This window comes from Podarcis tiliguerta (genome assembly GCF_965153285.1).
Source record: "Podarcis tiliguerta genome assembly, chromosome: 12".
Taxonomy (NCBI): domain Eukaryota; kingdom Metazoa; phylum Chordata; class Lepidosauria; order Squamata; family Lacertidae; genus Podarcis; species Podarcis tiliguerta.
This window is the reverse complement of record NC_139545.1, coordinates 55,757,458-55,784,362: the sequence shown is the minus strand read 5'-3', so window position 1 is coordinate 55,784,362 and position 26,905 is coordinate 55,757,458. Positions and strand designations below refer to the sequence as shown.

General features: G+C 46.4%; 2 protein-coding genes and 1 long non-coding RNA gene across 5 annotated transcripts in view; 1 reads left to right on the top strand and 2 right to left on the bottom strand.

Moving 5' to 3' along the window:
* Window positions 1-5,236, bottom strand: part of LOC310660992 (tumor necrosis factor receptor superfamily member 16-like) — a 42,839-nt gene extending 37,603 nt beyond the window's left edge. The window contains exon 1 of the mRNA XM_083406666.1: window positions 4,344-5,236. Within this exon, the coding sequence (XP_083262792.1) occupies window positions 4,344-4,442 (99 nt within the window). The 5' untranslated portion in view covers window positions 4,443-5,236. The remainder of the gene's footprint in view (window positions 1-4,343) is intronic.
* On the top strand, window positions 796-24,688 carry LOC310661129. Its single transcript, XR_014503753.1, has 2 exons — window positions 796-1,008; window positions 24,557-24,688. It is a non-coding gene; the product is annotated as an uncharacterized lncRNA (long non-coding RNA).
* Window positions 24,139-26,905, bottom strand: part of LOC310661007 (D-serine dehydratase-like) — a 32,118-nt gene continuing 29,351 nt past the window's right edge. For all 3 annotated transcript variants that reach the window (XM_083406722.1, XM_083406724.1, XM_083406723.1), the window contains one exon: window positions 24,139-25,521. In XM_083406722.1, coding sequence (XP_083262848.1) covers window positions 25,432-25,521 — 90 coding nt within the window. In that variant the 3' untranslated portion in view covers window positions 24,139-25,431. The remainder of the gene's footprint in view (window positions 25,522-26,905) is intronic.

The following is a 26,905-nucleotide window of genomic DNA, read 5'->3' as shown; positions in this document are numbered from 1 at the left end:
TGATCTGCACAATCGGAACGGATTTCAGGAACCAAAATCCTTTTTCTGTGCAGCCTGAGCAGGAGCAGGGAATAAGCTTATAGTTAATCGTTTCTACCCAAATGCAATTCTGGTTTTAAACACAGTACAGTGGTACCTCGGGTTAAGTACTTAATTCGTTCCGGAGGTCCGTACTTAACCTGAAACTGTTCTTAACCTGAAGCATCACTTTAGCTAATGGGGCCTCCTGCTGCCGCCGCACCGCCGGAGCACGATTTCTGTTCTCATCCTGAAGCAAAGTTCTTAACCTGAAGCACTATTTCTGGGTTAGCGGAGTCTGTAACCTGAAGCGTATGTAACCCGAAGCGTATGTAACCCGAGGTACCACTGTATTTTAAAATGGGGTTTCAGAGTTTTTAGGGGTTTTTGAATGTCTTATGTCGATTTTTCAATTTCATTGTTCTGTATGGGACAATGACAATAAAGATATTGTACCGTATCGTATCATATCGTTGCTGCTTGTCTTCCCCACCCTATTGCCCTGCTCACAGTTGTGAAGAATATTCTTCGTTATGAATGGTCCGTGTCACCATTAAGAAAAAGAGGTCGGAAAAGGCCAATATATAGCTGGACTGACTCTGGATCAAGCGATTTTTCTTCTTTAAGTTCTCAAAGCTCTTAACCGAGCTCAAGTTAGCAATCTGAACTGAGCAGATGTTTAACTGAGAATCAATCACCGTCAGTCCATCCTTTGAAAAAGAAGAGCTGAGAGCTGTCTTCCCCAAAATGGCAACTGGACCTTCCATTTTGGCGACTGCAAACCTTGGTTTAAGGGGCCATTTGGCACCTAGCTTATATATATGAGTTTGTAACACTGCTGTCAAGAGCCATTACTGCGTGAAATACCGTATTTTTTGCTCCATAAGACGCACTTTTTCCCTCCTAAAAAGTAAGGGTAAATGTCTGTGCGTCTTATGGAGTAAATGCGTGGTCCCTGGAGCCAAATTGCCCAGGGGCGAAAAGCAGATTGTGCTTTTTATTTTTAGAAAGAGGGAAGGGGGTGTTGAAACAATGCCACTTAGCAGCTGATCAGCAAGCGATCGGGAGGGGAGATAAGGGACTCTAGCGATAAAGGAGGCTGCCATAGCGTGAACCACAAAAATCAAACATCCACTGTTTTGTTCAGAATATGTTTTTCCTTGTTTCCTCCTCTAAAAACTAGGTGTGTCTTATGGTCAGGTGCGTCTTATGGAGCAAAAAATACAGTACTATAACCCAGCGATGTCCAACCGGTCGACAGGTAGATTCCCTGGAGATTGCGGTCGATCGCAGGATACTTTTTGAACTCATGATTAAAGAAGATGTAGAATAAATTTATCTGCCCTCCACCCCCCTCTAAAAAAAGCTCGTCACTGCCATTTTTTTAATACAAATTTATATAGATCACAGTCTCCCCATTGTTTTGCCCGGACACTGAGGTCCAGGTCCGAGGGCCTTTTGGCGGTTCCCTCCCTGCGAGAAGTGCGGTTACAGGGAACCAGGCAGAGGGTCTTCTCGGTGGTGGCGCCCTCCCATCAGATGTCAAGGAAATAAACAACTCTCTGGCTTTTAGAAGACATCTGAAGGCAGCCCTGTTTAGGGAAGTTTTTAAAAGTTTGATGTTTTATTGTATTTTTAATCTTTGTTGGGAGCCACCCAGAGTGGCTGGGGAAACCCAGCCAAATGGGTGGGGTACAAATAATAAATAATAATCATGTGAGTTGGATGTGCCTGCTATAACCAATTAACCAATAAGTAAGACAAAGGAGAGTCGAAGATACTGGGCAGCTGAAAAGACTGCAGGCTCTTTCCCCAAGATTCCTTGGTCCTCATACGCTTGTACAGACCGATTTAAATCACATATACAGACCAGAAACGACAGAACTTGCTCCCAAAAAGGATGCTTAGGACTTTAACATGCTATTTAATCCGTAGCACAACCCCCTAAATACCACTGCAGAACTAAAGCCACACGAATGGGGTTTACGGCCAGGTTAAGCGCAAATAAAATTGCAGCCTCGAGTCTCACAATAACCCTGTGATGTAGGCCACTGCTGTTCACATTTCACAAGAGGCAAACCAAGTCTGAGCTGCAGCGAGCTGGAAGTCCAAGGTGAAGTTGGGAATTCGAACTCTTGATCTTGTTTCCCTCTAGCCCTTCCCCCTTTTTACTGGGGAATCGTAGAACTGCACAGAATCGTATTAAGTGCAGAGTTTTGTGCAATTGTAGACCTTTCTGCCAAGGGCCGAAATTTAGGCTCCTTGCGTTTGCTGTCACTAAAAAGCACCAGGAGCAATCATACCTAGAAATGCATTAACCACATTGCATACAAAATATCATTATTATTATCCATTAAATTTGCATGGCACCCTTTGTCTGCGTCAGGGAGGTTCACGAAGCAAAATCACAACATAAAAACTGCAAAATGCACAGCGAAAACACCCCTCCTTTTTCAACCAGAGGTGAATCTCGGTTCCTTCTCGAACACAGATCCCCGCGCAATGCATGCGAAACAGCCTCATCCATGCAAAAGTGGGGACAGAGAAAAGGAAGGGCCCGCCGCCCTCTTTTACTTGCCATCACCCCAAAAGCAAAGCTGACTGGGTAATGTAAAGGGCAACTATTTTATATTTTGAGATCTCAAGTAGAGAGTCTTGATTTTCCCAGGAAAACACCCTCTCACCACTGGTGGGTGTGTTTTTAGTACTCTTAACGCTGGCAAGAGGGCCTGTTTCCTCTCCTTCTCAGTCTCTTCCACCTGGTGACAAGTCCTTTAGAAGCCAGCAGTTCTAAAGAATTCAAGCAGTTCTGGAGAACTGAGACCTTATCACCCTTTTTCCAGAGCTGGGAGGAGGGTGTGGGGCAGTGAAATAAATTGCCCAAGCTTCAGAGCCAGCTGCAGCCTGGCCTACCTCACAGGCAGTTGTACTTTGCCCTTGTTTTTGTTTTTTAAATCTTGTGATATCTTTTGAAGAAGGGTGGTATATATATCTACAGTGTAGAATATATATCTATATCCAGCACCACAATTCAAAAGCCTTCTTTATGGTCCAGCTCTCACTTCCATACATCACTACAGTGGTACCTTGGGTTAAGTACTTAATTCGTTCCGGAGGTCTGTTCTTAACCTGAAACTGTTCTTAACCTGAAGCACCACTTTAGCTAATGGGGCCTCCCGCTGCCGCCGCGCCTCCGGAGCACGATTTCTGTTCTCATCCTGAAGCAAAGTTCTTAACCTGAAGCACTATTTCTGGGCTAGCGGAGTCTGTAACCTGAAGCGTATGTAACCTGAAGCATATGTAACCCGAGGTACCACTGTAATAAATAATACTAAAACAATACAAAACAACTTTGTGGATGGCAAAAACAAAATTTGCACATTAAGTGCTAGGGAAATCAATGCCACCAGTCAGAATTTGTTTTGTTTTCTCATCTGTTTTTAGTCTATTGTTATCCTTTAGCTTTAAATCACTGTTGCTGCTTTTTCTTTTTGGGTTTTATCTTTTTCTTTTTTTTGTAAACAGCTTTGAGATTATTTTTTCAACAATCAAGCAGTACATAAATTTTATGCCATTAGAGAGATTAATCAGTACTCTCGCATTTAAGCACCCAGCCCCAGTTATGGGGGTCAGCAGGCGAGGCGTTTGCTGCGCGCTACTCCAGGCTGAGAGCAACGCGCTCTTATTTATGCTCAGAGGCACTCTTTTCAGGCCATCCGAAAGAAGCTCCAAGCCTCTTAAATCCAAGTTTGCGCGTGTGCTCGGAAACTAGCGCGCTCCTACTGCTCCTAAAAACTATTTCTCCAAACTCGTGCACTTTAAACAAACGCCCACACACACACAAAAAAAATATATTTTAAAAAACCACGGACCAACTGCATCAGCCAAATTCAAACTCATCGTCAAGTCCCTATCCGGACACAACCCAGCCACGCCCTTTCTTGAAGACTGAGATCCTCTGCAAGAGCGCGATTTACTCCCGAGAAAGCGCGCAAGTCCCCGTTCATTTCCTTTGGAGAGATCGACGCGCAACTTTCAAATCCAAGCGGTGCTTGTTTTCCAAGGAGCGAACGGCGCGCAAAGATCTTCGCTCCCAAATATGGCCCAAATATCTAAGTTTCCTGGGTCGAAACGGCACGGAATTAGTTGGGGGTGGGGTGGGGAATAAGCTCCGAGGAGGAGAAGACGACAGGATCCTAGAATTGCGAAGCGGCAAAAGGGCACCCAAGGAGATCATCCAGCCGAACCCCCCGCTTGCAACAACGCAGGAACCGCGTGGAAGACGAAAGCTGCGTTAGGAATAGGAAGACAAAAGCAAGACTCACCTGAGCAGGGAGGGATTGGAGCAGCAGCAGAAGGCAGGTAAAGGCGGCTCTGGTCCCTTTCACGTCCGTTTCACCAGAGATTCTTCCTTGGAAATGCATTTTGCACGCGCCTCAATTAAATATAATTTTCTTTTTAGAAAAAAATGCAAGCTAGGAATGCTTCGATCCGAATGCAAAACCTCTCTTTTCTTAATGGTTTTTTTCTTGGGGGGGGGGGGGGTAAATAAATAAATAAATACAGAGCCCCCCCTCCCGCCCACTGCTTAACAGTTACCAACCACCAAACGCTTCCCGCGGTCCAAAAATTTGGGTAGAGCGCGCGCTCTGCAATCCCAGGGAAACTGGGCACAATTTTCTCCCCAAAGAGGAGTGCAGATTTGTCCCTTCCTCTTTCTTTCTTTCCTTCCTTCTTTCTTTCTCTCTCTCTCCCGATTAAAAAAAAAAAAGGCAACCCAACTGCTAAAACGAAGCGGCCTCTGGGGAGAGCGAGCGCGGAGCTGCGTTTGGCATCTGGGGGGCCCGCAAAGTCGCTCCAGATGTTGCTCCAGAGGCGTCGGCGCGCGCAGGAGGAGCCGAGCCTCTTTCTTCCCCGAGGAGGAAGGTTTGCAGTTTTGCAAAAAAACGAGGAGAGAGAAAAGTGGAGAGGAGAACCAAAAGGGCGCAGAGCCGCTCGCTGGATCTCTCGCTGGGCGTTGCGCAGTTTTTTCCCCCTTCCCGGATCTCTCTGGCACCGTAGCAAAAGTTCGCCCGGGGCTGGCGAGGCTGCGAGCGGGTTCCTTTCTGATTCCTTCCCGGCTCCTGCTTTCTCTTCTTCTCCGCCTCCTCCTCGCAAGCCCCGCGAAGGAGCAGCTGCTGCAACGGCCGGGGACGCGCCTCTTCGCCAACACGCGCTCCCTGGCGGCTGACTCGCCCGTCTCCTCCCAGAGGTGGGCGCGCCCGGCCTCGCCTCCTTCTCCTCCCTCTCTTCCCCCTCCAGCCTCTCTCTTCCTCCGTCTTTCTCTCCCATCTCCCTAAATTATTTTATTTTTTTAAACCCCAGGGAACACAAGGACAGCGCTTCAGGATCAGGGCAACTGCGCTTCTAGGCCAGCATCTTTCAAGAACGTAGGGATGCAGGTAGACTGACCCTAAACGGGAGGTTCCATCAATTTGTGTGCGAAAGCAGCAGTGCCGTATTTACTATAAGCTAAACAAGCTATAGCTTAGGGCCCCACTCTCTTGGGGGCCCTCAAAAAAATTAAAGGGGGGGATGACGACCTGGATGCACATTTCCAAAATATAACATAAAAAAACAAATATATTAAAACCTACATACAGCAAGAGTGTTTTGTGTTGTGTATGGAACTGTTAGGTCCATAAATTGTTGTTGTTTAGTCGTGTCCGATTCTTCGTGAAAAAACCATGGCTTTAACTATACGGACCTTTGTCGGCAAGGTGATGTCTCTGCTTTTTAAGATGCTGTCTAGGTTTGTCATTGCTTTTCTCCCAAGAAGCAGGCGTCTTTTAATTTCGTGACTGCTGTCACCGTCTGCAGTGATCATGGAGCCCAAGAAAGTAAAATCTCTCACTGCCTCCATTTCTTCCCCTTCTATTTGCCAGGAGGTGATGGGACCAGTGGCCATGATCTTCAGGGTTTTTTGATGTTTTGCTTCAAGCCATATTTTGCACTCTCCTCTTTCACCCGCAGAATTGCAGAGTTGGAAGGGATTTTTTCTTAAAAAATGTTTAGGGCAGGCATCCCTAAACTCGGCCCTTCAGATGTTTTGGGACTACAATTCCCATCATCCCTGACCACTGGTCCTGTTAGCTAGGGATGATGGGAGTTGTAGTCCCAAAACAGCTAGAGGGCTGAGTTTGGGGATGCCTGGTTTAGGGGTACTCTCATTTTCCTACTCATGTTGAAATACTTCCCCTCAATGAGGCCAAACTTAGATTCACAAAATGTTTTGGGGTATGCGTACCCCCAGAAAAAAGCACTTCTTTTGCCCAACGTGGGGCTCAAACTCACAACCCTGAGATTAAGAGCACTTTACATTAACCCAGTAATGCCTTCGCTGCTGCTACAATTGCCTCGCATGGTGACGAACACATTTCTACATTAATAAATTTAAATAAAATCCTACTGGGGGCCACCCTACTCCTAATAGATGGACAGGGAACCCACATCAGTCCGAGGGCTGCATTTTTCTTCTGGGGTCCAGAAGTAAAACTGGGAACAGCAACAAATGTGCTCACCTATGTACAGTGGGCTGGTTTCTCCGCACCTCCCTGTTTCCTTCGTCCAGGTACACAAGAGGTGCTATCAGAGTTCAAGGACATATTCAGACAAGGAAAAACACCCAAGGAGGTTGTGCGAAGGACGACTGGCAAGGGAGGTGGCCTGGCGAGAGTCCCAAGGGCCACTGAGATAGTTATGGAGGGCCACCTGGGGTTAGCCTCCCTGAGGCCGGTCTTGGCTGGGGAGGGCGGGGTATAAATAAATTTTATTATTATTATTATTATTATTATTAGTCCAGCTGTCCTTTGTCGACAACAAATTTTCACTGTTTTTTGTTGAATATATGCTATATGGTCATTTATGGACCTAACAGGTCCATACACAACAAAAAACACTGTTGCTGTATGTAGGTTTTATTTCATTTTTTTTAAATCTTATATTTTGGAAATGTATATCCAGGTTTTGTTCCCCTTTAATTCTTTTGAGGGCCCCCAAGCGAGTGGGGCCCTAAGCTATAGCTTGTTGAGCTGATACGTAAATATGACACTGCTGCTTTCACACACAAATTGATGGAACCTCCTGTTTAGGGTCAGTCTACCTGCATCCCTAAACCACAGAGCCTAGGATTTGCCAATCAGAAGGCAGTCTTGGGAGAAAAGCAATGACAAACCTAGACAGCATCTTAAAAAGCAGAGACATCACCTTGCCAACAAAGGTCCGTATAGTTAAAGCTATGGTTTTCCCAGTACAGTGGTACCTCAGCTTACATACGCTTCAGGTTACATACGCTTCAGGTTACATACGCTTCAGTTTACAGACTCTGCTAACCTAGAAATAGTACCTCGGGTTAAGAACATTTGCTTCAGGATGGGAACAGAAATCGTGCTCCGGCGGCACAGCAGCAGCGGGAGGCCCCATTAGCTAAAGTGGTGCTTCTGGTTAAGAACAGTTTCAGGTTAAGAATGGACCTCCGGAACGAATTAAGTACTTAACCCGAGGTACCACTGTAGTGATGTATGGAAGTGAGAGCTGGACCATAAAGAAGGCTGATCGCCGAAGAATTGATGCTTTTGAATTCTGGTGCTGGAGGAGACTCTTGAGAGTCCCATGGACTGCAAGAAGATCAAACCCATCCATTCTTAAGGAAATCAGCCCTGAGTGCTCACTGGAAGGACAGATCCTGAAGCTGAGGCTCCAATACTTTGGCCACCTCCTGAGAAGAGAAGACTCCCTGGAAAAGACCCTGATGTTGGGAAAGATGGAGGGCACAAGGAGAAGGGGACGACAGAGGACGAGATGGTGGGACAGTGTTCTCAAAGCTACCAGCATGAGTTTGACCCAACTGCGGGAGGCAGTGGAAGACAGGAGTGCCTGGCGTGCTCTGGTCCAGGGGGGCACGAAGAGGCAGATACGACTAAACAACAATAACAAAGAAAGCCAAAAACACCAGGAGCCGAATTTGCCTCTCCTCTGCTAGATTTATGATTCTGTTTTTTAAATCTCTTTGAAGATGCCACAGTTATTAAGAGGTGTTAACAAATTAGGGCAATGGCTGCGTTCCAGAGTGTGTGTGTGTGTGTTTGTGTGTGCGCCACTCACAGCACAATCTGCCTACTCCTAAGTAAACCTCACCAAGCTCTATGGCAGAGCTCAGCAAACATTTTCAGCAGGGGCCGGTCAACTGTCCCTCAGACCTTGTGGGGGGCCGGACTATATTTTTTGGGGGGGAAATGAATGAATTCCTATGCCCCACAAATAACCCAGAGATGCTTTTTAAATAAAAGGACACATTCTACTCATGTAAAAACACGCTGATTCCCGGACCATCTGAGGGCAGGATTGAGAAGGGGTGTAAGATAAAAAGGGAAAAAATATTTATTTTCATTATTACTATTATTATTATTATTTTTGCGTGTGTGCATGTGTGTGCTTTGTATGGAATGTTTGGGAGGAAATAAGATGGTAAATAACAAATAACAAACAAAATATTGATGTATGTAATTTTTATTTCTCAATTATATTTTGTGGTAGTACAGTGGTACCTCAGGTTAAGTACTTAATTTGTTCCGGAGGTCCGTTCTTAACCTGAAACTGTTCTTAACCTGAAGCACCCCTTTAGCTAATGGGGCCTCTCGCTGCTGCTGCACCGCCAAAGCACGATTTCTGTTCTCATCCTGAAGCAAAGCTCTTAACCTGAAGCACTATTTCTGGGTTAGCGGAGTCTGTAACCTGAAGCATTTGTAACCTGAAGTGTATGTAACCCGAGGTACCACTGTATGGTTGTAATGTTTTTTTGTAACATAAAAGCATTCAATAAAAATTATTTTTTTTAAAAAAAAGACAGAAGGCGATTGGGCCGGATCTGGACCCCAGGCCTTAGGTTGCTTACCCCTGCTCTATGGGGCCTGATTCTCAGGACAGGCCTAGGCAAGCCTACTCAGAAGCAAGCTCCCTTGAGAAGGGGTAAGTTTGCAGCCTTTCCATGTCATCCGATAATGGTCTACTCAGAAGTATATCGGACTGAGTTCAATGGGGCTTGCTCCTAAGTAAGTCAGTATCGGAGTGCAGCCTTACAGTGCAATGAAATCATAGAAATGTAGGGATGGAAGGGGTACCCCACGATCATCTATTCCACCCCCCTGTGATGGAGAAACAAGTGAGTAAGTCCTATTGAATATAGAGGGACTTAACTCCCAGATAAGTGGGGTTTTTCAAGAGCAGGCATTTCAAGCCTGCAACCCAATATACCTGCTTTCCTGGGAGTAAGGCCCTCTGAATCAGTGAGACCGACTTCTGAATGTTGTAGACAGTTCGGCGCCTCTAGGGCACCTTCCATTTTCCCAACCAGGGAGATTTTAATCGCAGCTGGTATTTGTATTGGCTTTGAAATTGCTGCTTGCTTTTATTGCTGATGTGCGTGCTTTTAATTTTCGTCGTGTTTTTTTTTTAAATTGCTAATCGCTTCGAGGCATCTCCGTGGGAAAGCGATTCATCACTTAAGCAAGCCAATAAGGAGAATCGACGACGGCGCTTTGTTTTCTCGCTCAGTGCTTGGCCACGAAGACGGTCTCTTTAAAAACATAAATAATAATCTTGCTCCTCTTTCCCTGGAGGCGCACAAAACAGCTTGCGAAATTAAAACGCAGCAGCGCTGAATAATCTCTGAAACCGTGGCGGGTTTGAGACCACAGCAAGAGAGCAAAACGCAAAGAGCAGGTTTTATTAGGGACAGGATAAAATCACAAGCTTGACACTGCTCTGTGGCAGAAATAAAAGTTTTCAATGGATGTCTTGAAATTTAAAGGGGAGTATTTTTGTTCCATGCTCCCTCTATAGAGCTCAGAGTGAGGCCCATGTATTCCTGAATTTATCTCCCAACTGTTCGTCCAAGGAGTATGTGGTTCACCCCCCCCCCAGTTAATAATAATAATAATAATAATAATAATAATAATAATAGTAATTTTGTTATGTACTGAAGTTCTCACCCTGGGCCAGCAGGGGGATACTGTAGATAGTTATGCAAATAAGGGATCGAAAGTGACGTTCAGTGATTGGTTAGTTTTAGAAAATTGTTACAGTTGCGTTGCACCGGAGCTCTATATAAGCAGGCTGGCTGAACCCTTCAGTTCTGTTCTGGCCTGTGAATAAACAAGAGCTGTTTGAAGAATCGCTGTGTCGTCTGATATGTTCACCCACAACTTAACACATTTTATTTATACCCTGCCCTTCCCGGTTCAAAAACTGGGCTCAGGCTGGCTAACAACAAATTTTAAACACTTAATTGTAAAAGCAGCATAAAATACAGTATAAAAACATGAATAACAATAAAAATAAATAATAATCTCTACAACGAACCTGCGAGGGAGGTTAAGAGGCTGTCAGTGGCTCCAAGCTTACCCAGGGAGCTTCAGGACCCAGTGGGAATTTGAACCCTGATCTGCCGGGTCCTAGTATGACACTAACCACTACACCACACTTCCCTCCTAGAGTCCTTCTGTGATGGGGCAGCTCTGTAAATTAAGTATGTGAATAAATAAATGTCACCTGGAATATTTTCCTTGAAGCTTGAAATTTGTTTCTGGGTGGTTTTATGTGATGTTTTAATGTGCTGTAAACCTCTTTTAGTCCCGTCCCTCCCTTTAAATTATAAAGTGGTACAGAAATGAAATTGACAGCAACAACTCTCACTGGGGGAAAATGGCACGTTAGACACCTCGTTGCGGTGATCGTAACGATACAATACGATAATCTTTATTGCCATTGTCCCATACAGAACAACGAAGCTGAAAAAATTCTACATCAGACATTCAAAAACCAACAAGCTTGCTATCCCAGCTATCCCAGCCTTGTTATCAGCCTAAAAAACTCTGATGTTGTTGTTTAGTCGTTTAGTTGTGTCCGACTCTTCACGACCCCATGGACCAGAGCACGCCAGGCACTCCTGTCTTCCACTGCCTCCCGCAGTTTGGCCAAACTCATGCTGGTAGCTTCGAGAACACTGTCCCACCATCTCCTCCTCTGTCGTCCCCTTCTCCTTGCGCCCTCCATCTTTCCCAGCATCAGGGTCTTTTCCAGGGAGTCTTCTCTTCTCATGAGGTGGCCAAAGTATTGGAGCCTCAGCTTCACGATCTGTCCTTCCAGTGAGCACTCAGGGCTGATTTCCTTCAGAATGGAGAGGTTTGATCTTCTTGCAGTCCATGGGACTCTCAAGAGTCTCCTCCAGCACCAGAATTCAAAAGCATCCATTCTTCGGCGATCAGCCTTCTTTATGGTCCAGCTCTCACTTCCATACATCACTACTGGGGAAACCAGAGCTTTCACTATACGGACCTTTGTCGGCAAGGTGATGTCTCTGCTTTTTGCTTTTTTTCTGATACCCCATAATTCTGATACCCCATAATTAAATACAATATATTATCAAATACAATATACTCCCATAGAGAGTATACACCTAGGTTTAAGGTGCCGTTTGGCAATGAACTTGTATATATTCGAGTTTTTAACACTGCTGGGAATCACAAGTGTGGAGGGTGGGCTCAGGTTCAGGAAACTCCAAAAATAAATGCGTTAACCTTGGCTCATGGCGGATAGCTCAGTCGGAAGAACATGAGACTCTTAATCCCAGGGTTGTGGGTTCAAGCTCCATGTTGGGCAAAAGATTCCTGCATTGCAGCGGGTTGGGCTAGATGACCTTGGGGAACCCCTTCCAATTTTACAGTTCTATAATTCTACATTGTTGTGTTCAGGTCCTGCTTTCAGGTTTCCCATAAGGGGCATCTAGTTGGCCGCTGCAAGAGCTCTCCTTGCGTATTGATGCCAATCCTTCCTGGAATTGTGTAGTTAAGGCACCCAGCGACATGAATATTTCTTCTTCTTCTTCTTCTTCGTCTTCTTCGTCTTCTTCATTTTTCTTCTTTGGCGATCCCTCATAGCCAAGTAAGATTGTGTTCCATAAACACGGTTTTAACAATGAGTCCGTAAGTGACTGTGGAGGCCAATTCTGGATCCACACGTCCTTCCACAGTGGGGACATTGGTTTCCAGGTGGGAGTTGATCACGGTGTGGATTTGCCAAGCATGCCTTCCTCCTAGCACGTTTCTCCCTTGCGTCCTGAGTTCGAGTGTCTTCAAAGCCCATGACACCTTTGGTAAAGGCTGTTCTCCAACTGGAGCGCTCGCAAGCCAGTGTTTCCCAGTTGTCGGTGTTTATACTACATTTTAAAAGATTTGCCTCGAGACAGTCTTTACACCTCTTTTGCTGACCACCAGCATTACGCTTTCCATTTTTAAGTTCGGAATAGAGTAGTTGCTTCGGAAGACGATCATCAGGCATCCGCACAACATGACCAGTCTAACGAAGTTGATGTTGAAGAATCTTTGCTTCGACACTGATGATCTTTGCTTCTTCCAGTACACTGGTACAGTCATACCTCAGGTTACAGACGCTTCAGGTTGCGTTTCAGGTTACGGACCCGCCGAAATCCAGAAGTACTGGAACGGGTTACTTCCGGGTTCCAGGGGTTGCACATGCGCAAAGTACTAAATCATGCTTTGCGCAGAAGCGCCAAATTGCAACCCGTGTGGGCGCAGATGCACCGCTGCGGGTTGCGAACGCTGTGAGTTGCGAACGTGCATCCCGCACGGATCACGTTCGCAACCCAATGGTTCACTGTATTAGTTTGCCTGTCTTCCCAGGTAAAGGTAAAGGGACCCCTGCCCATTAGGTCCAGTCGTGGCCGACTCTGGTGTTGCAGTGCTCATCTCGCTTTATTGGCCGAGGGAGCAGATGTACAGCTTCCGGGTCATGAGGCCAGCATGACTAAGCCGCTTCTGGCAAACCAGAGCAGTGCACAGAAACGCCGTTTACCTTCCCACCGGAGTGGTACCTATTTATCTACTTGCACTTTGATGTGCTTTCGAACTGCTAGGTGGGCAGGAGCAGGGACCGGGCAACAGGAGCTCACCCCGTCATGGGATTTGAACCGCCGACCTTCTGATTTGCAATCCTAGGCTCTGTGGTTTAACCCACAGTGCCACCCGCATCTTCCCAAGCGATGTGTAAAAATTTCTGGAGACACCATTGATGAAATCTATCGAGGAGGTGGAGATGGCGTTTATAAGTGGTCCACGTTTCACAAGCACACAGGAAGGTTGGTATAGTACAATAGCTTCGTCAACAAGCATTTTGGTTTCCCTGCAAATGTCCCGGTCCTCAAACACTCACCTAAGAAGGGAGACAGGATTGCCGACCTCTCGCTCTGCCTAACACCCCTATCCCAGTTGTCATTGATTTCGGAGAGGCTAACTTTGATCGAGGCTGAGAAGCCCAGAGCCCGCAGTTTAAAACCATTAAAACCAGAAAGGAGATTGGGACACCCCCACTGCTTGGGTTTATTGCAAGGAGGGGAATGGAGGAGAAGGGGGAGGAAAAAGACGGGAGAGAGGAGGACATAAACTTGCCCTGGCCCCAGGGGTCTGACCTAACAGGTCTTTCTTTTCCATCCCTTGATCTCTGGAATCCCCCGGCCCCTCCCCCCAGTCCAGGAAGGGCCTTGTCTACATACATCCCTCCTGACAAAAGAAGCAGCGGGATGCAGAGTCAATAACCATTTCTACAAGCTGACTGTGAATGTAGAGATAATGTTGAAAGGGGTGGGGTGGGGTTTGGGGTGGGAAGGTGGCATTGGCAACAGAAAAAGAGGGGGTTTGGGGGGGGGAGACGTCCGCCAAAATTGTATATGGCGTGCTATCGGGTTTTTCTGGGAAATAATAATAATAATAATAATAATAATAATAATGAAGTTTTTAATGTTTGATGTTTTTAATATTCTGTTGGGTGCCGCCCAGGGTGGCTGGGGAAACCCAGCCAGGTGGGCAGGGTATGAATAATAAATTATGATTATGATTATGATCTTGTGAGTTGGATGTGCCTGCTATAACCAATTAACCAATACGTAAGACAGCCACGAAATCAAAAGCCGCCTGCTTCTTGGGAGAAAAGCAATGACACACCTAGACAGCATCTTAAAAAGCAGAGACATCACCTTGCCAACAAAGGTCCGTATAGTAAAAGCTATGGTTTTCCCAGTAGTGATGTATGGAAGTGAGAGCTGGACCATAAAGAAGGCTGATTGCCAAAGAATGGATGCTTTTGAATTATGGTGCTGGAGGAAACTCTTGAGAGTCCCACGGACTGCAAGAAGATCAAACTGATCCATTCTGAAGGAAATCAGCCCTGAGAGCTCACTGGAAGGACAGATCCTGAAGCTGAGGCTCCAGTACTTTGGCCACCTCATGAGAAGAGAAGACTCCCTGGAAAAGACCCTGATGTTGGGAAAGATGGAGGGCACAAGGAGAAGGGGACGACAAGAGGACGAGATGGTCGGACAGTGTTCTCGAAGCTACCAGCATGAGTTTGACCAAACTGCGGGAGGCAGTGGAAGACAGGAGTGTCTGACATGCTCTGGTCAAGGGGGTCACGAAGAGTCGGACACGACTAAACGACTAAACAACAAAAAGACGAAGGTGAGCCGAAGATACTGGGCAGCTGAAAAGACTGCAGGCTCTTTCCCCAAGATTCCTTGATGCTCGTACACTTGAACAAACCAATTGCAATCACATATACAGAGCAGAAATGACAGGACTTATTCCCAAAAAGAATGCTTAGGACTTATTATTATTATTATTATTATTATTATTATTATTATTATTATTTACAGTGATTCCAATTTTTCATTTCCGGGTGACCTTTTTCCACAACTGAGAAGAATCAGTCCCTTTTTCAGTGTTTCTAAGCAAAGGTTCATCCCCTTATGATGCAGGAAATTGTGCTATTTTCAAGAAGAAGAAAGTTTTAATATTAATAATAATAATTTGTTATTTATACCCCGCCTATCTGGCTGGGTTTCCTCAGCCAATCTGGGCGGCTTCCAACAAAGTATTAAAATACAGTAGTCTGTTAAACATTAAAAGCTTCCCTAAAGAGGATGGCCTTCAGATGTCTTCTAAAAGTTGTATTGTTCTTTATCTCTTTGAGATCTGGTGGGTGGGCGTTCCACAGGGCGGGCGCCACTACCGAGAAGGCCCTCTGCCTGGTTCCCTGTAACTTGGCTTCTCGCAGCGAGGGAACTGCCAGAAGGCCCTCAGATCTGGACCTCAGTGTCCAGGCTGGACGATGGGGTGGAGACGCTTCTTCAGGTATACTAGACCGAGGCCGTTTAGGGCTTTCAAGGTCAGCACCAACCGCTTTTCACAAGTGCCATTGAAATGAATGGAGCTGCGCTGAGCCACTGCTGCCCTCCCATTCTTCGCAAAGGGCAAGGAGAGATCCCTGTGGATCTCAGCCATCAGTTCCCCCCACTTTGCGGTGAGGTCCTTCATCTGCCTGTTTTTAACCTGGCTTGCCGAAACGCAACATTTCTCCAATGGGAATTGGGACAGTCTATACTATAATCATAGGATGCGGGTGGCGCTGTGGGTTAAACCACAGAGCCTAGGACTTGCTGTTCAAACCCCCGTGACGGGGTGAGCTCCCATTGCGCGGTCCCTGTTCCTGCCAACCTAGCAGTTTGAAAGCATGTCAAAGTGCAAGTAGATAAATAGGTACCGCTCCAGCGGGAAGGCAAACGGCGAACCAGAGCAGCACACGGAAACGCTGTTTACCTTCCCGCCGGAGCAGTAACTATTTATCTACTTGCACTTTGACGTGCTTTTGAACTGCTAGGTTGGCAGGAACAGGGACCGAGCAACGGGAGCCTACCTCATTGCGGGGATTTGAACTGCCGATCTTCTGATCGGCAAGTCCTAGGCTCTATGGTTTAACCCACAGCACCACCCACGTCCCTAAATGAGGGTGGGGGGGAGGGAAAACAAGGTAAGCCACCTTTTTGCTCCATGGAGGCTGGATACAAAAGCAACAAACACTTAATAATAATGTTTGTTTAAATCATGCGAAGGCAAACTAAGGCCCGGGGACTGGATCCAGCCCATTCTCCTTCTAAATCTGGTCCGCAGATTGACCTGGAATCAGCATGTTTTTACATGAGTAGAATGTGTCCTTTTATTTAAAATGCATCTCTGGGTCATTTGTGGGGCCTGCCTGGTGTTTTCACATGAGTAGAATGTGTCCTTTTATTTAAAATGCACCTCTGGGTTATTTGTGGGGCCTGCCTGGTGTTTTTACATGAGTAGAATGTGTGCTTTTATTTAAAGCACATCTCTGAGTTATTTGTGGGGCATAGAAATTCGTTCAGGTTTTTCCCCTTCAAAATATAGTCCGGCCCCCCACAAGGTCTGAGGGACAGTGAACCGGCCCCCTGCAGAAAAAGTTTGCTGACCCCCTGGTTTAAATGATTCCTGTTGTTTAAATGGGACGGTAAACTCTTGTCGGAATGGTGGTCTTGGGAGTGTTGGAAAACCCAAAACCTGTTCCCAGGCAGGATGGCTTTGGGGGTGGGGGTTGAACAGACCAGGATAGTGTGTTTCGGGATAGCCGGGGCTTGCAAAGGGTATAATTTTGGGGCACCCCACAAGCTGTTTGCTGAGCGGGCCTGTTATCTAAATACCAGTCATTTAGATAAAAGGGGGCTTGTTCATTCTTCCTCTTCCTTTGGAAAGGGCGATGTGTGCCTCTGATCTCTCCCTCCCACTCTTTGGAATCTGCCAGGCTAAGAGGGTCTATTAACCCTGCCAGATGAACAGTAGCAGAGGCTGCTGCCTTTGATCTTGCTGGTACCCCAGCTGGGTTTTAAAGAGCAGGAAACAGGCAGAACAGCCCCCCCCCCTTCACCCCCAGGCAATGTTGCTCAGAGAGCTCAGAGATGCCCAGGCCACTTGCAGTTCTTCAGTGAGGACGTCCCCCTTGCTGATTAATCCTTTCCGACCGCCTAGGTTGCTCCTCTGAATTTTGCAAGGCAGACTTGTCCGACCGGAACACATCCATTGCGGGGAAAGTAGGCAAAAATATGGGGAAACAGCGAGAAAGAACATCCGACATGCAAAGTACAGTGGTAAAGGTAAAGGTAAAGGTACCCCTGCCTGTATGGGCCAGTCTTGACAGACTCTAGGGTTGTGCGCCCATCTCACTCAAGAGGCCGGGGGCCAGTGCCGTCCGAAGACACTTCCGGGTCACGTGGCCAGCGTGACATCGCTGCTCTGGCGAGCCAGAGCCGCACACGGAAACACCGTTTACCTTCCCGCTAGTAAGCGGTCCCTATTTATCTACTTGCACCCGGGGGTGCTTTCGAACTGCTAGGTTGGCAGGCGCTGGGACCGAAAAACGGGAGCGCACTCCGCTGCGGGGATTCGAACTGCCGACCTTTCGATTGGCAAGCCCAGGCGCTGAGGCTTTTACCCACAGCGCCACCCACGTACAGTGGTACCTCGGGTTAAGAACTTACCGTATTTTTTGCACTATAACACTCACTTTTTTTCCTCCTAGAAAGTAAGGGGAAATGTCTGTGCGTGTTATGGAGCGAATGCCTACGGATGGCGGGGGGATCTGCTGCAGTCGTGAGCAGAGGATCCATGGTTCCCCTTCCTTCCCTCCTCCGTGGCTTGCTTTGAAACAGCAAAGTGGGAGAAGAGCCGCTGAGTGGGGAGGAGAAAGGGACAGAGAGCCTGCTTGCCTTAAAGGAGCAAAGCGGGAGAGGAGCCTTCTCCTCTTATACCCCTCTTCTGCATTATTAACAGCATCCTTCTCCACCCATCCCACGCGTGTTCCTTGTCCCTTGAGTGCTTTTCCTTCCCTCCCCACTTAAAACGTGGTTACAAAGCACGGATCCACATGGATCCCCAGGATTTTTGCACTGGGTCACCCCAAATTCACCATCAGATCACATAGCATGTCCATGGCTACAGCTTGCACCAAAAAAATCACGCACCCACTGTTGCCTGGAGCCGCAGTGGTGCAAAAACGTGATTACAAAGCATGGATCCACATGGATCCTCAGGATTTTTGCATTGGGCTACCCCAAACTCACCGTCAGATCACATGTCTGTGGCCACAGCATGAACCACAAAAATCATACATCCGCTGTTTCGTTTAGAATATATTTTTTTCTTGTTTTCCTCCTCTAAAAACTATGTGTGTGTTATGGTCAGGTGCGTGTTATAGAGCGAAAAATACGGTAATTCGTTCTGGAGGTTTGTTCTTAACCTGAAACTGTTCTTAACCTGAAGCACCACTTTAGCTAATGGGGCCTCCTGCTGCCACCGCGCGATTTCTGTTGTCATTCTGAAGCAAAGTTCTTAACCCGAGGTAATATTTCTGGGTTGGCGGAGTCTGTAAACCTGAAGTGTCTGTAACCTGAGGTACCGCTGTATATTTAGTCACACACAAATGTGTTTATTGTTAGGATCGTCCTACTCTCGTGTAGGACCCTGGCAGAGAAATCCACACTAGATGAATTTTCACAAGGGCTTAAAAAAATTAACTGGGGAGAACTAATTTTGGGGAGAAACCAAGGAGCTGGACAATCGATTCCAACCCTACAGTTATTTGATTCTATGAGATTTCCTGTCCAATAATAATAATAATATATTTTATTTATACCCCGCCCACTGGGCAGCTTCCAACAAAAGATTTAAAATACATTAAAACATCAGTCATTAAAAACTTCCCTAAACAGGGCTGCCTGCAGATGTCTTCTAAACGTCAGATAGTTGTTTATTTCTTTGACATCTAGTGGGAGGGCATTCCACAGGGCGGGTGCCACTACCGAGAAGGCCCTTTGCCTGGTTCCCTATAAACCTCACTTCTCGCAGGGAGGGAACTGCCAGAAGGCCCTCAGGCCTGGATCTCAGTGTCCGGGCTGAACAATGGGGGTGGAGACGCTCCTTCAGGTATACTGGGCCGAGGCCGTTTAGGGCTTTAAAGGTCAACACCAACACTTTGAATTGTGCTTGGAAACGTACTAGGAGCCAATGTAGGTATTTCAAGACCAGTGTTATACGGTCTTGGTGGCTGCTCCCAGTCTCCAGTCTGGCTGCCGCATTCTGGATTAGTTGCATTTTCCGGCTCACCTTCAAAGGTAGCCCCACGTACAGCGCATTGCAGTAGTCCAAGCAGGAGATAACCAGAGCATGCACCACTCTGGCGAGGCAGTCCGTGGGCAGGGAGGGTCTCATCCTGCGTGCCAGATGTAGCTGGTAGACAGCCGCCCTGGACACAGAACTGACCAGCGCCTCCATGGACAGGTGTGAGTCCAGAATGACTCCCAGGCTGCGCACCTGGTCCTTCAGGGGCACAGTCACCCCATTGGGGACCAGGGAGTCCCCCACACCTGCATGCTCCCTGTCCCTGAACAACAGTACTTCCGTCTTATCAGGATTCAACCTCAAGTCCCAGGAAGACAGCGTTAAGGACCCTGGTGTGTGCCTCATGTCTTCCACGTTACTTGGCTGGTTCACCCCAATCTCAAAATATCTGATACTCCTGTTTTGCAGACCTGCTCTGATTTTGCAGGGGCCGCCAGCTGGGTGTGTGTATTTGCGTGTTTGCACTCTGAACGTGGCTTCAGCCCCCAAAAAGTTCCCAGGTGATGGGGAACCTGCTTAAAAGCCTAAAGAACCGGTTGCCTCCCGGGGTCACCACAACTGGCAGTGGAAGACAGGAATGCCTGCGGTGCTCTGGTCCAGGGGGTCAAAAAGAGTCAGACACGACTAAACGACTAAACAACAACAACAAACAATTCTGTGACATGCAGAGAATAACAAATGCTGAAAAATCAGAGAGAGGACCTGAGGGAAGTCTGGGGTGTGTGTGTGGAAGGGTGGGGTTTTTCTTTTGGGGGGGGGGAGAGGGAAAAATGGGGAGGGGGGGGAAATGAACAAGGATTATGTATTTTTGACCATTTGTTATGTTGAAATTCTTAATAAAAAATATTCCCAAAAAAATTTACAGTGGTACCTCAGGTTACATACGCTTCAGGTTACATACGCTTCAGGTTACAGACTCCGCTAACCCAGAAATAGTGCTTCAGGTTAAGAACTTTGCTTCAGGATAAGAACAGAAATCGGGCTCCAGCGGCGCGGCGGCAGCGGGAGGCCCCATTAGCTAAAGCGGTGCTTCAGGTTAAGATCAGTTTCAGGTTAAATATGGACCTCCAGAACGAATTAAGTACTTAACCTGAGGTACCACTGTAGTACCAAGCAAGGTGGGCTTCTTGTTTCCTCGCAGACCCTCTTTTCCAACGCCCCCCCCCAAGTGTTTCCCAGGTACCTGCCCAGCCGCCCCCAATTCTAACCTGCAGGATTAACAAATGGTATATATTTTTCCGCTGGTGGGAAGAATAGGCAGAGGTTGTTGAGGCACTTCAAAGGAGGGTCATTGAGAAAGATCAGAGGCGGGCAGCTGTGTGGTCAGCCCCCCCCCCCCACTGGGAAGGAGAGGGCCCTAGAATTTTATGATCCCCTGGCTGGATCCCTTTAAAGTCCTGGGATCTTTGTGTTATGACCCTCGCACAGCCAGCGCTCTCCCTTGCTCTTAATCTTTCCGAATCTGCCTGTTCAGAAGGGGTGGGTGTGTTTTGGGGAGACGGGGTGAGTGCGTAGGGCTCCCAGCCCCCCAAGTCCACAAAGCCAAAGAAATTGTCAAGATGTCAGTCTATTTAACAACCACCCCCTGGGTCTGACTGCCACACATTTGCTCAGTGAGGAAGGTAAAACAGGAATAACACAGTTATAGGTAGGTAGCCGTGTTGGTCTGCCATAGTCGAAACAAAACAAAAAAATTCCTTCCAGTAGCACCTAGTTATTGTTGAGTTATTTAGTCGCGTCCGACTCTTCATGACCCCATGGACCAGAGCAGGCCAGGCACTCCTGCCTTCAACTGCCTCCCGCAGTTTGGTCAAACTCATGCTGGTAGCTTCGAGGACACTGTCCCACCATCTCGTCCTCTGTCGTCACCTTCTCCTTGTGCCCTCCATCTTTCCCAACATCAGGGTCTTTTCCAGGGAGTCTTCTCTTCTCCTGAGGTGGCCAAAGTATTGGAGCCTCAGCTTCAGGATCTGTCCTTCCAGTGAGCACTCAGGGCTGATTTCCGTAAGAATGGAGAGGTTTGATCTTCTTGCAGTCCATGGGACTCTCAAGAGTCTCCTCCAGCACCAAAATTCAAAAGCATCCATTCTTTGGCGATCAGCCTTCTTTATGGTCCAGCTCTCACTTCCATACATCATTACTGGGAAAACCATAGCTTTAACCTTAGAGACCAACTAAGTTTGTTATTGGTACGGGCTTTAATGTGCATGCACACTTCTTCAGATAACTTCAGGTTTGCCTTGGGGAAAAAGGTGCGTAATAAATTGTAGTCGTAATAATAAGAATATTTAATCTCAGGTTAGGAGCTGATAAGCATCAAAAAAGATAGTTGTGGCACTCTGGTTTTTACAAAAGCCCTCTAATACCAACTAAAACTTTTTAAACCTCTCAGTTCCCAGTGCTGAATCTTTGTATTATCTTTTACGAGTGGCTAAGGGCTCCTTCCAGAAGAACCTGTTTATTAAGCACTCATCCTGACTAGCACACACAAAGCTCACACAGATGTTAGATTATAGCCGCTCTTTATTGATCATTTGTTCTGATCCGTTTACAGGAGTGGTTATGTTCATCTCATATATTCGTTTAACAAAATCTGAATCTTGCCTGTTTGTAATCAAACCTCTAAGCGGTTCACTACATTAAAACCATCCGTTAAAAATAGTCTAAAACAAGGCATTAAAAACATTTTCAAAAATCATTACAGTTAACAGCAGGCTGAAAGGAGATTAAAACCTGTCACCATTTACGCATCTGGGCAGGTTTGCCTAACAAAAAAATGTTTTAAGCAGGGCGAAACTATGCTTCGAAGGTTTCAATAGGCAGGGAGTTCCACAGTGTAGCTGCTCACAGACTTAAGAAATGTTTCTGGCTGCCCAGCTCACAGGGTGGATAAAAATCATAGAATCATAGAATAGAATCATAGAATCATAGAGTTGGAAGAGACCACAAGGGCCATCGAGTCCAACCCCCTGCCAAGCAGGAAACACCATCAGAGCACTCCTGACATATGGCTGTCAAGCCTCTGCTTAAAGACCCCCAAAGGAGGAGACTCCACCACACTCCTTGGCAGCAAATTCCACTGTCGAACAGCTCTTACTGTCAGGAAGTTCTTCCTCATGTTTAGGTGGAATCTTCTTTCTTGTAGTTTGGATCCATTGCTCCGTGTCCGCTTCTCTGGAGCAGCAGAAAACAACCTTTCTCCCTCCTCTATGTGACATCCTTTTATATATTTGAACATGGCTATCATATCACCCCTTAACCTCCTCTTTCTTCTCCAGGCTAAACATGCCCAGCTCCCTTAGCCGTTCCTCATAAGGCATCGTTTCCAGGCCTTTGACCATTTTGGTTGCCCTCCTCTGGACACGTTCCAGTTTGTCAGTGTCCTTCTTGAACTGTGGTGCCCAGAACTGGACACAGTACTCCAGGTGAGGTCTGACCAGAGCAGAATACAGTGGCACTATTACTTCCCTTGATCTAGATGCTATACTCCTATTGAATCAATAGTTTTGTTTTTTAAAAAACAAAACAACCCAAAATCTAGATTTTTTAAATTTTAAATTGGATTTTTTTTTATTTGAATCAGATTTTTAAAATAAAATGCTTCTGGGGGTAATATCTTTCTAAAGATAGTTTTCTGCTGAAGTTACAATATAGTCCAAAGGCTATTCATCAGGAAATAAGGATTTGTTTAGAGTTTTTCATGTGTGCTAAAACCCAGTCCAAGTGTGTGGTTTTTAAAATTGTTTAACCACATCAGTTAGCAAACATGGATACACATGCTATAATGTTACTGTCTTAGTTAAATAAATTGTTTGAATTGTTATTAAGGAAATGATTGTTTTTCTCCTTCCAATAAAGTACAGCAGCAAAGTTGTCCAAATATAAACAGTTAAACCTCACCATAATGTCATAATTATCGGCCTATGTATTTCTAATAGTATACCCAAATCAGTAATTTTTGACATAACTGTGAAAAATACTCTGAAACTTTTATTATTCCAAAAGTGAAACCTTAATCTGGTTGTCAATATTAGGACGATACCAGCAAGAATGAGTCTGAGTTCTGAGTTAAAAAAAGAGAGATTTGAATCAAGTCTTACTGACTAGTGATTTAAAATTGTGATTTAAATCGATTCGATTTAAATCAAATCCACCCTGCTAGCTCACCCCCATTCATTCATGTCAGGGGTTCAGGAGCAGAGTCACAGGAGAGGGAGGAAGTGGAGAGCGAGGGGGAGGAGTCCGAAGGAAATGTCAGCGAAGACAGCAGTCCGAGGTCTCTGAGTCTCTCCAGTGACTCGGAAGATTCACAGAAAGGGGCCCCCATAGTCAGGGCAAGGGGAGTGCCCAGGGGGGCACCTCGGGAAGAAGGGGCCAGAGGGGACTCAGAGAGTAGCAGCTGGAAATCCGGACCAGCGTCCCCCCCCAGAGCGCAGTAGGGGGGAGGAGTCCCAGGCATCGGGATCAGGGGGCGCGCGGGCAGCGGGAGAACGTGAGGCAGGAGGGACCACACCCTCGTCAGGGAGCGAGGAAACGGTCATCAGGAAAGTTAAACGCGCGCGCGCGCCAAGTTCAAATGTACAGGAGGGCGGCAAGGTGGGCAGCCCGGGTAGGGAGCCAGGTCCTAAAGCCCGCCGAAGAGAGGGGGAGGAGTCAGAGGGGTCAACGTCTGCCTCAGAAGAGTCCAGGAGGGAGGAGACCCCGGGGGGTAGTAGGACCCAGAGGAAGAGAGAGAGAAGGAAGAGGTGGAGTAAGATTAGAGTCTTAAACTGGTGCGCAGGGGGCGGGGACTCAGACGGAGCTTCGCCGGTCTAGAGTCCAGATGTAGGGCTGGGACGCTGAGGCTTTGAAATGGAATCTATTCTTCAATAAAGACTTTGATACTTTACTACCGGCTAGCGTTGGTCCTGGGTGAGCTGGGACCCGGAGCCAGCCCTGACAATTCACATATATTCATTTGAAATAAGATGGGGTATGTACTCTTTTTCATTACTGTTTGTATCACAGTTTATAATTTTTGTAAAGTGATGTGTCATGCAGGTCATCGTCTGTAAAACTTTATTTTCAGTTTATGAAACAATTCTATATTCTCCCACCACACTGACGAAGAACTATGAAACAGCAGTTAAAATCTGGGATCTCTGTTCAGTGTCGGACATTATATTTGCTGAATACACAAAGCTTCACAGCTTATCTTTCATCGTACTAAGTTTGGTACCTCTCTTCATTTAAAGGCTTTCAGAGACTCCTGAATCTAAGATTTCATTTTGAACTTGTTATTGTTTGAAGGAATTCTACAAAGATTGTCTATTACGTACCGTATTTTTCGCTCCATAAGACGCACTTTTTTCTTCCTAAAAAGTAAGGGGAAATATCTGTGTGTCTTATGGAGCAAATGCGTGGTCCCTGGAGCCAAATTGCCCAGGGGCAAAAAGCAGGTCATGCTTTTTTTTTGAAAGGGGGAAGGGGGTGTTGAAAGGAAGCAGCTGATCGTTTGCCGATCAGGGAGAAAGATAAGGGATGCTAGAGATAAAGGAGGCTGTCTGGGAGGGGGGAAATAAAGACAGTGAACTTGCAAAGGTGGGAAACAGGGAGACTAAAGCAATAAGGAGAGAAATTAGAAGAAAAGGAGGAGCAAGAAACTGCTCCAGCTAAGGAAAAGACACTAAGGCAAACAAGAGGGATGGGAGTGTTGAAAGGAAGTAGCTGATCGGTGCTATCAGGAGAGAGATAAGGGATGCTAGAGATAAAGGAGGCTGCCTGGGAGGGGGGGAGGTAAAAGCCCATGGATCCTCAGGATTTTTACATTGGGTCACCCCAAATTCACCATCAGATCACATAGCATGTCCATGGCTACAGCCTGCACCCAAAAAATCACACATCCACTGTTGCATGGGGCTGCAATGGCGCAAAAATGTGGTTACAAATCACGGATCCACATGGATCCTCAGGATTTTTGCATTGGGCTACCCCAAACTCACCATCCAATCACATGTCTGTGGCCACAGCATGAACCACAATAATCATACATCCACTGTTTCATTCAGAATATTCTTTTTCTTGTTTTCCTCCTCTAAAAACTAGGTGCGTCTTATGGTTGGGTGCGTCTTATGGAGTGAAAAATACGGTATGTATATTGCCTAAATATTGTGGACAAAGCTCACCTCCAACTGCTGCAGATTTTTCTTGAGGAATGCAGAAAAAAGCTTCATAGTTTTACTGAACTCGTCCCGTGAGGCCCGAGTTCGAAAGGCGCTTTGCACACCTTCCGGATCATAAAGGCAGTTCCCATCTCTCTTCCGGCTCGGGAGTCTTTGCTCGCCTCCTCGTCTTCCTACCAGCCTCTGACTGGTTTCCAGGTAGCGACCACACGCCCCTCACTGTGGACGTAGTAGACAGGATGCATGGCAGCCGTGGCGCAGGCCTGTCGGGGGCACAAGAGATGTGTGCATGTTAAAAAGCCAGAAGCTGAAGAAAATGTTTAAAAGGACATTTGTAAAAAAAAAAAAAATGGTCTGAAGCTCAACATCAAAAAAACGAAGATCATGGCCACTGGGCCCATCACCTCCTGGCAAATAGAAGGGGAAGAAATGGAGGCAGTGAGAGATTTTACTTTCTTGGGCTCCATGATCACTGCAGATGGTGACAGCAGCCACAAAATTAAAAGACACCTGCTTCTTGGGAGAAAGGCGATGGCAAACCTAGACAGCATCTTAAAAAGCAGAGACATCACCTTGCCAACAAAGGTCCGTATAGTTAAAGCCATGGTTTTCCCAGTAGTGATGTATAGAAGTGAGAGCTGGACCACAAAGAAGGCTGATCGCCGAAGAATGGATGCTTTTGAATTCTGGTGCTGGAGGAGACTCTTGAGAGTCCCATGGACTACAAGAAGATCAAACCTCTCCATTCTGAAGGAAATCAGCCCTGAGTGTTAACTGGAAGGACGGATCCTGAAGCTGAGGCTCCAAGACTTTGGCCACCTCATGAGAAGACTCCCTGGAAAAGACCCTGATGTTGGGAAAGATGGAGGGCACAAGGAGAAGGGGACAGCAGAGGACGAGATGGTTGGATAGTGTTCTCGAAGCTACCAGCATGAGTTTGGCCAAACTGTGGGAGGCAGTGGAAGACAGGAGTGCCTGGCGTGCTCTGGTCGAGGGGGTCACGAAGAGTCGGGCACGACTAAACGACTAAACAACAGCAACGAAACCAGAAGCATTTCTGTTAGGGATTGTAGGACACGACATGCCAAGAAAAAGCAAAGAACCTACCGTATTTATGTACACTACAACAGCGGCAAGAGTCTTGATAGCACAAGGATGGAAGAACGAGGAAACCCCGACGAAAGAACAGTGGCAAGAAAAATGGATGAACTATGCGGAACTGGCGAAATTGACATACGAAGTGTGAGATAAAGACAACTTTGACTTCAAAGAAGAATGGGAGCTTTTTACAAATTACTTAAAAAGACAACAGAATGAATTGGACTCCTTGGCAGGTTTTGAATAAACATACACAGATTTATGGAGCGTTAACACAGTAGACAGATAATATAAGGATTTATACAGTTTTACAGTATGCAGAGAATATGTGGTGTGAAATCAGAGAGAGACGCTGAGGGAAGTCTGGGGGGGGGAGGGTTTGATCCGGAGGTGGGGAGAAAAGGGGGGAAAATAGCAAATATGATATGTTTTGATATTTTGTTATGTTGAAATTGTTAATAAAAAACCTTTTTTAAAAAAAACCCAGAAGCTATTTTGTTAGGCATTACAGGTCAAGACTTGCCAAAAGAACAGAAGTTACAGTGGTGC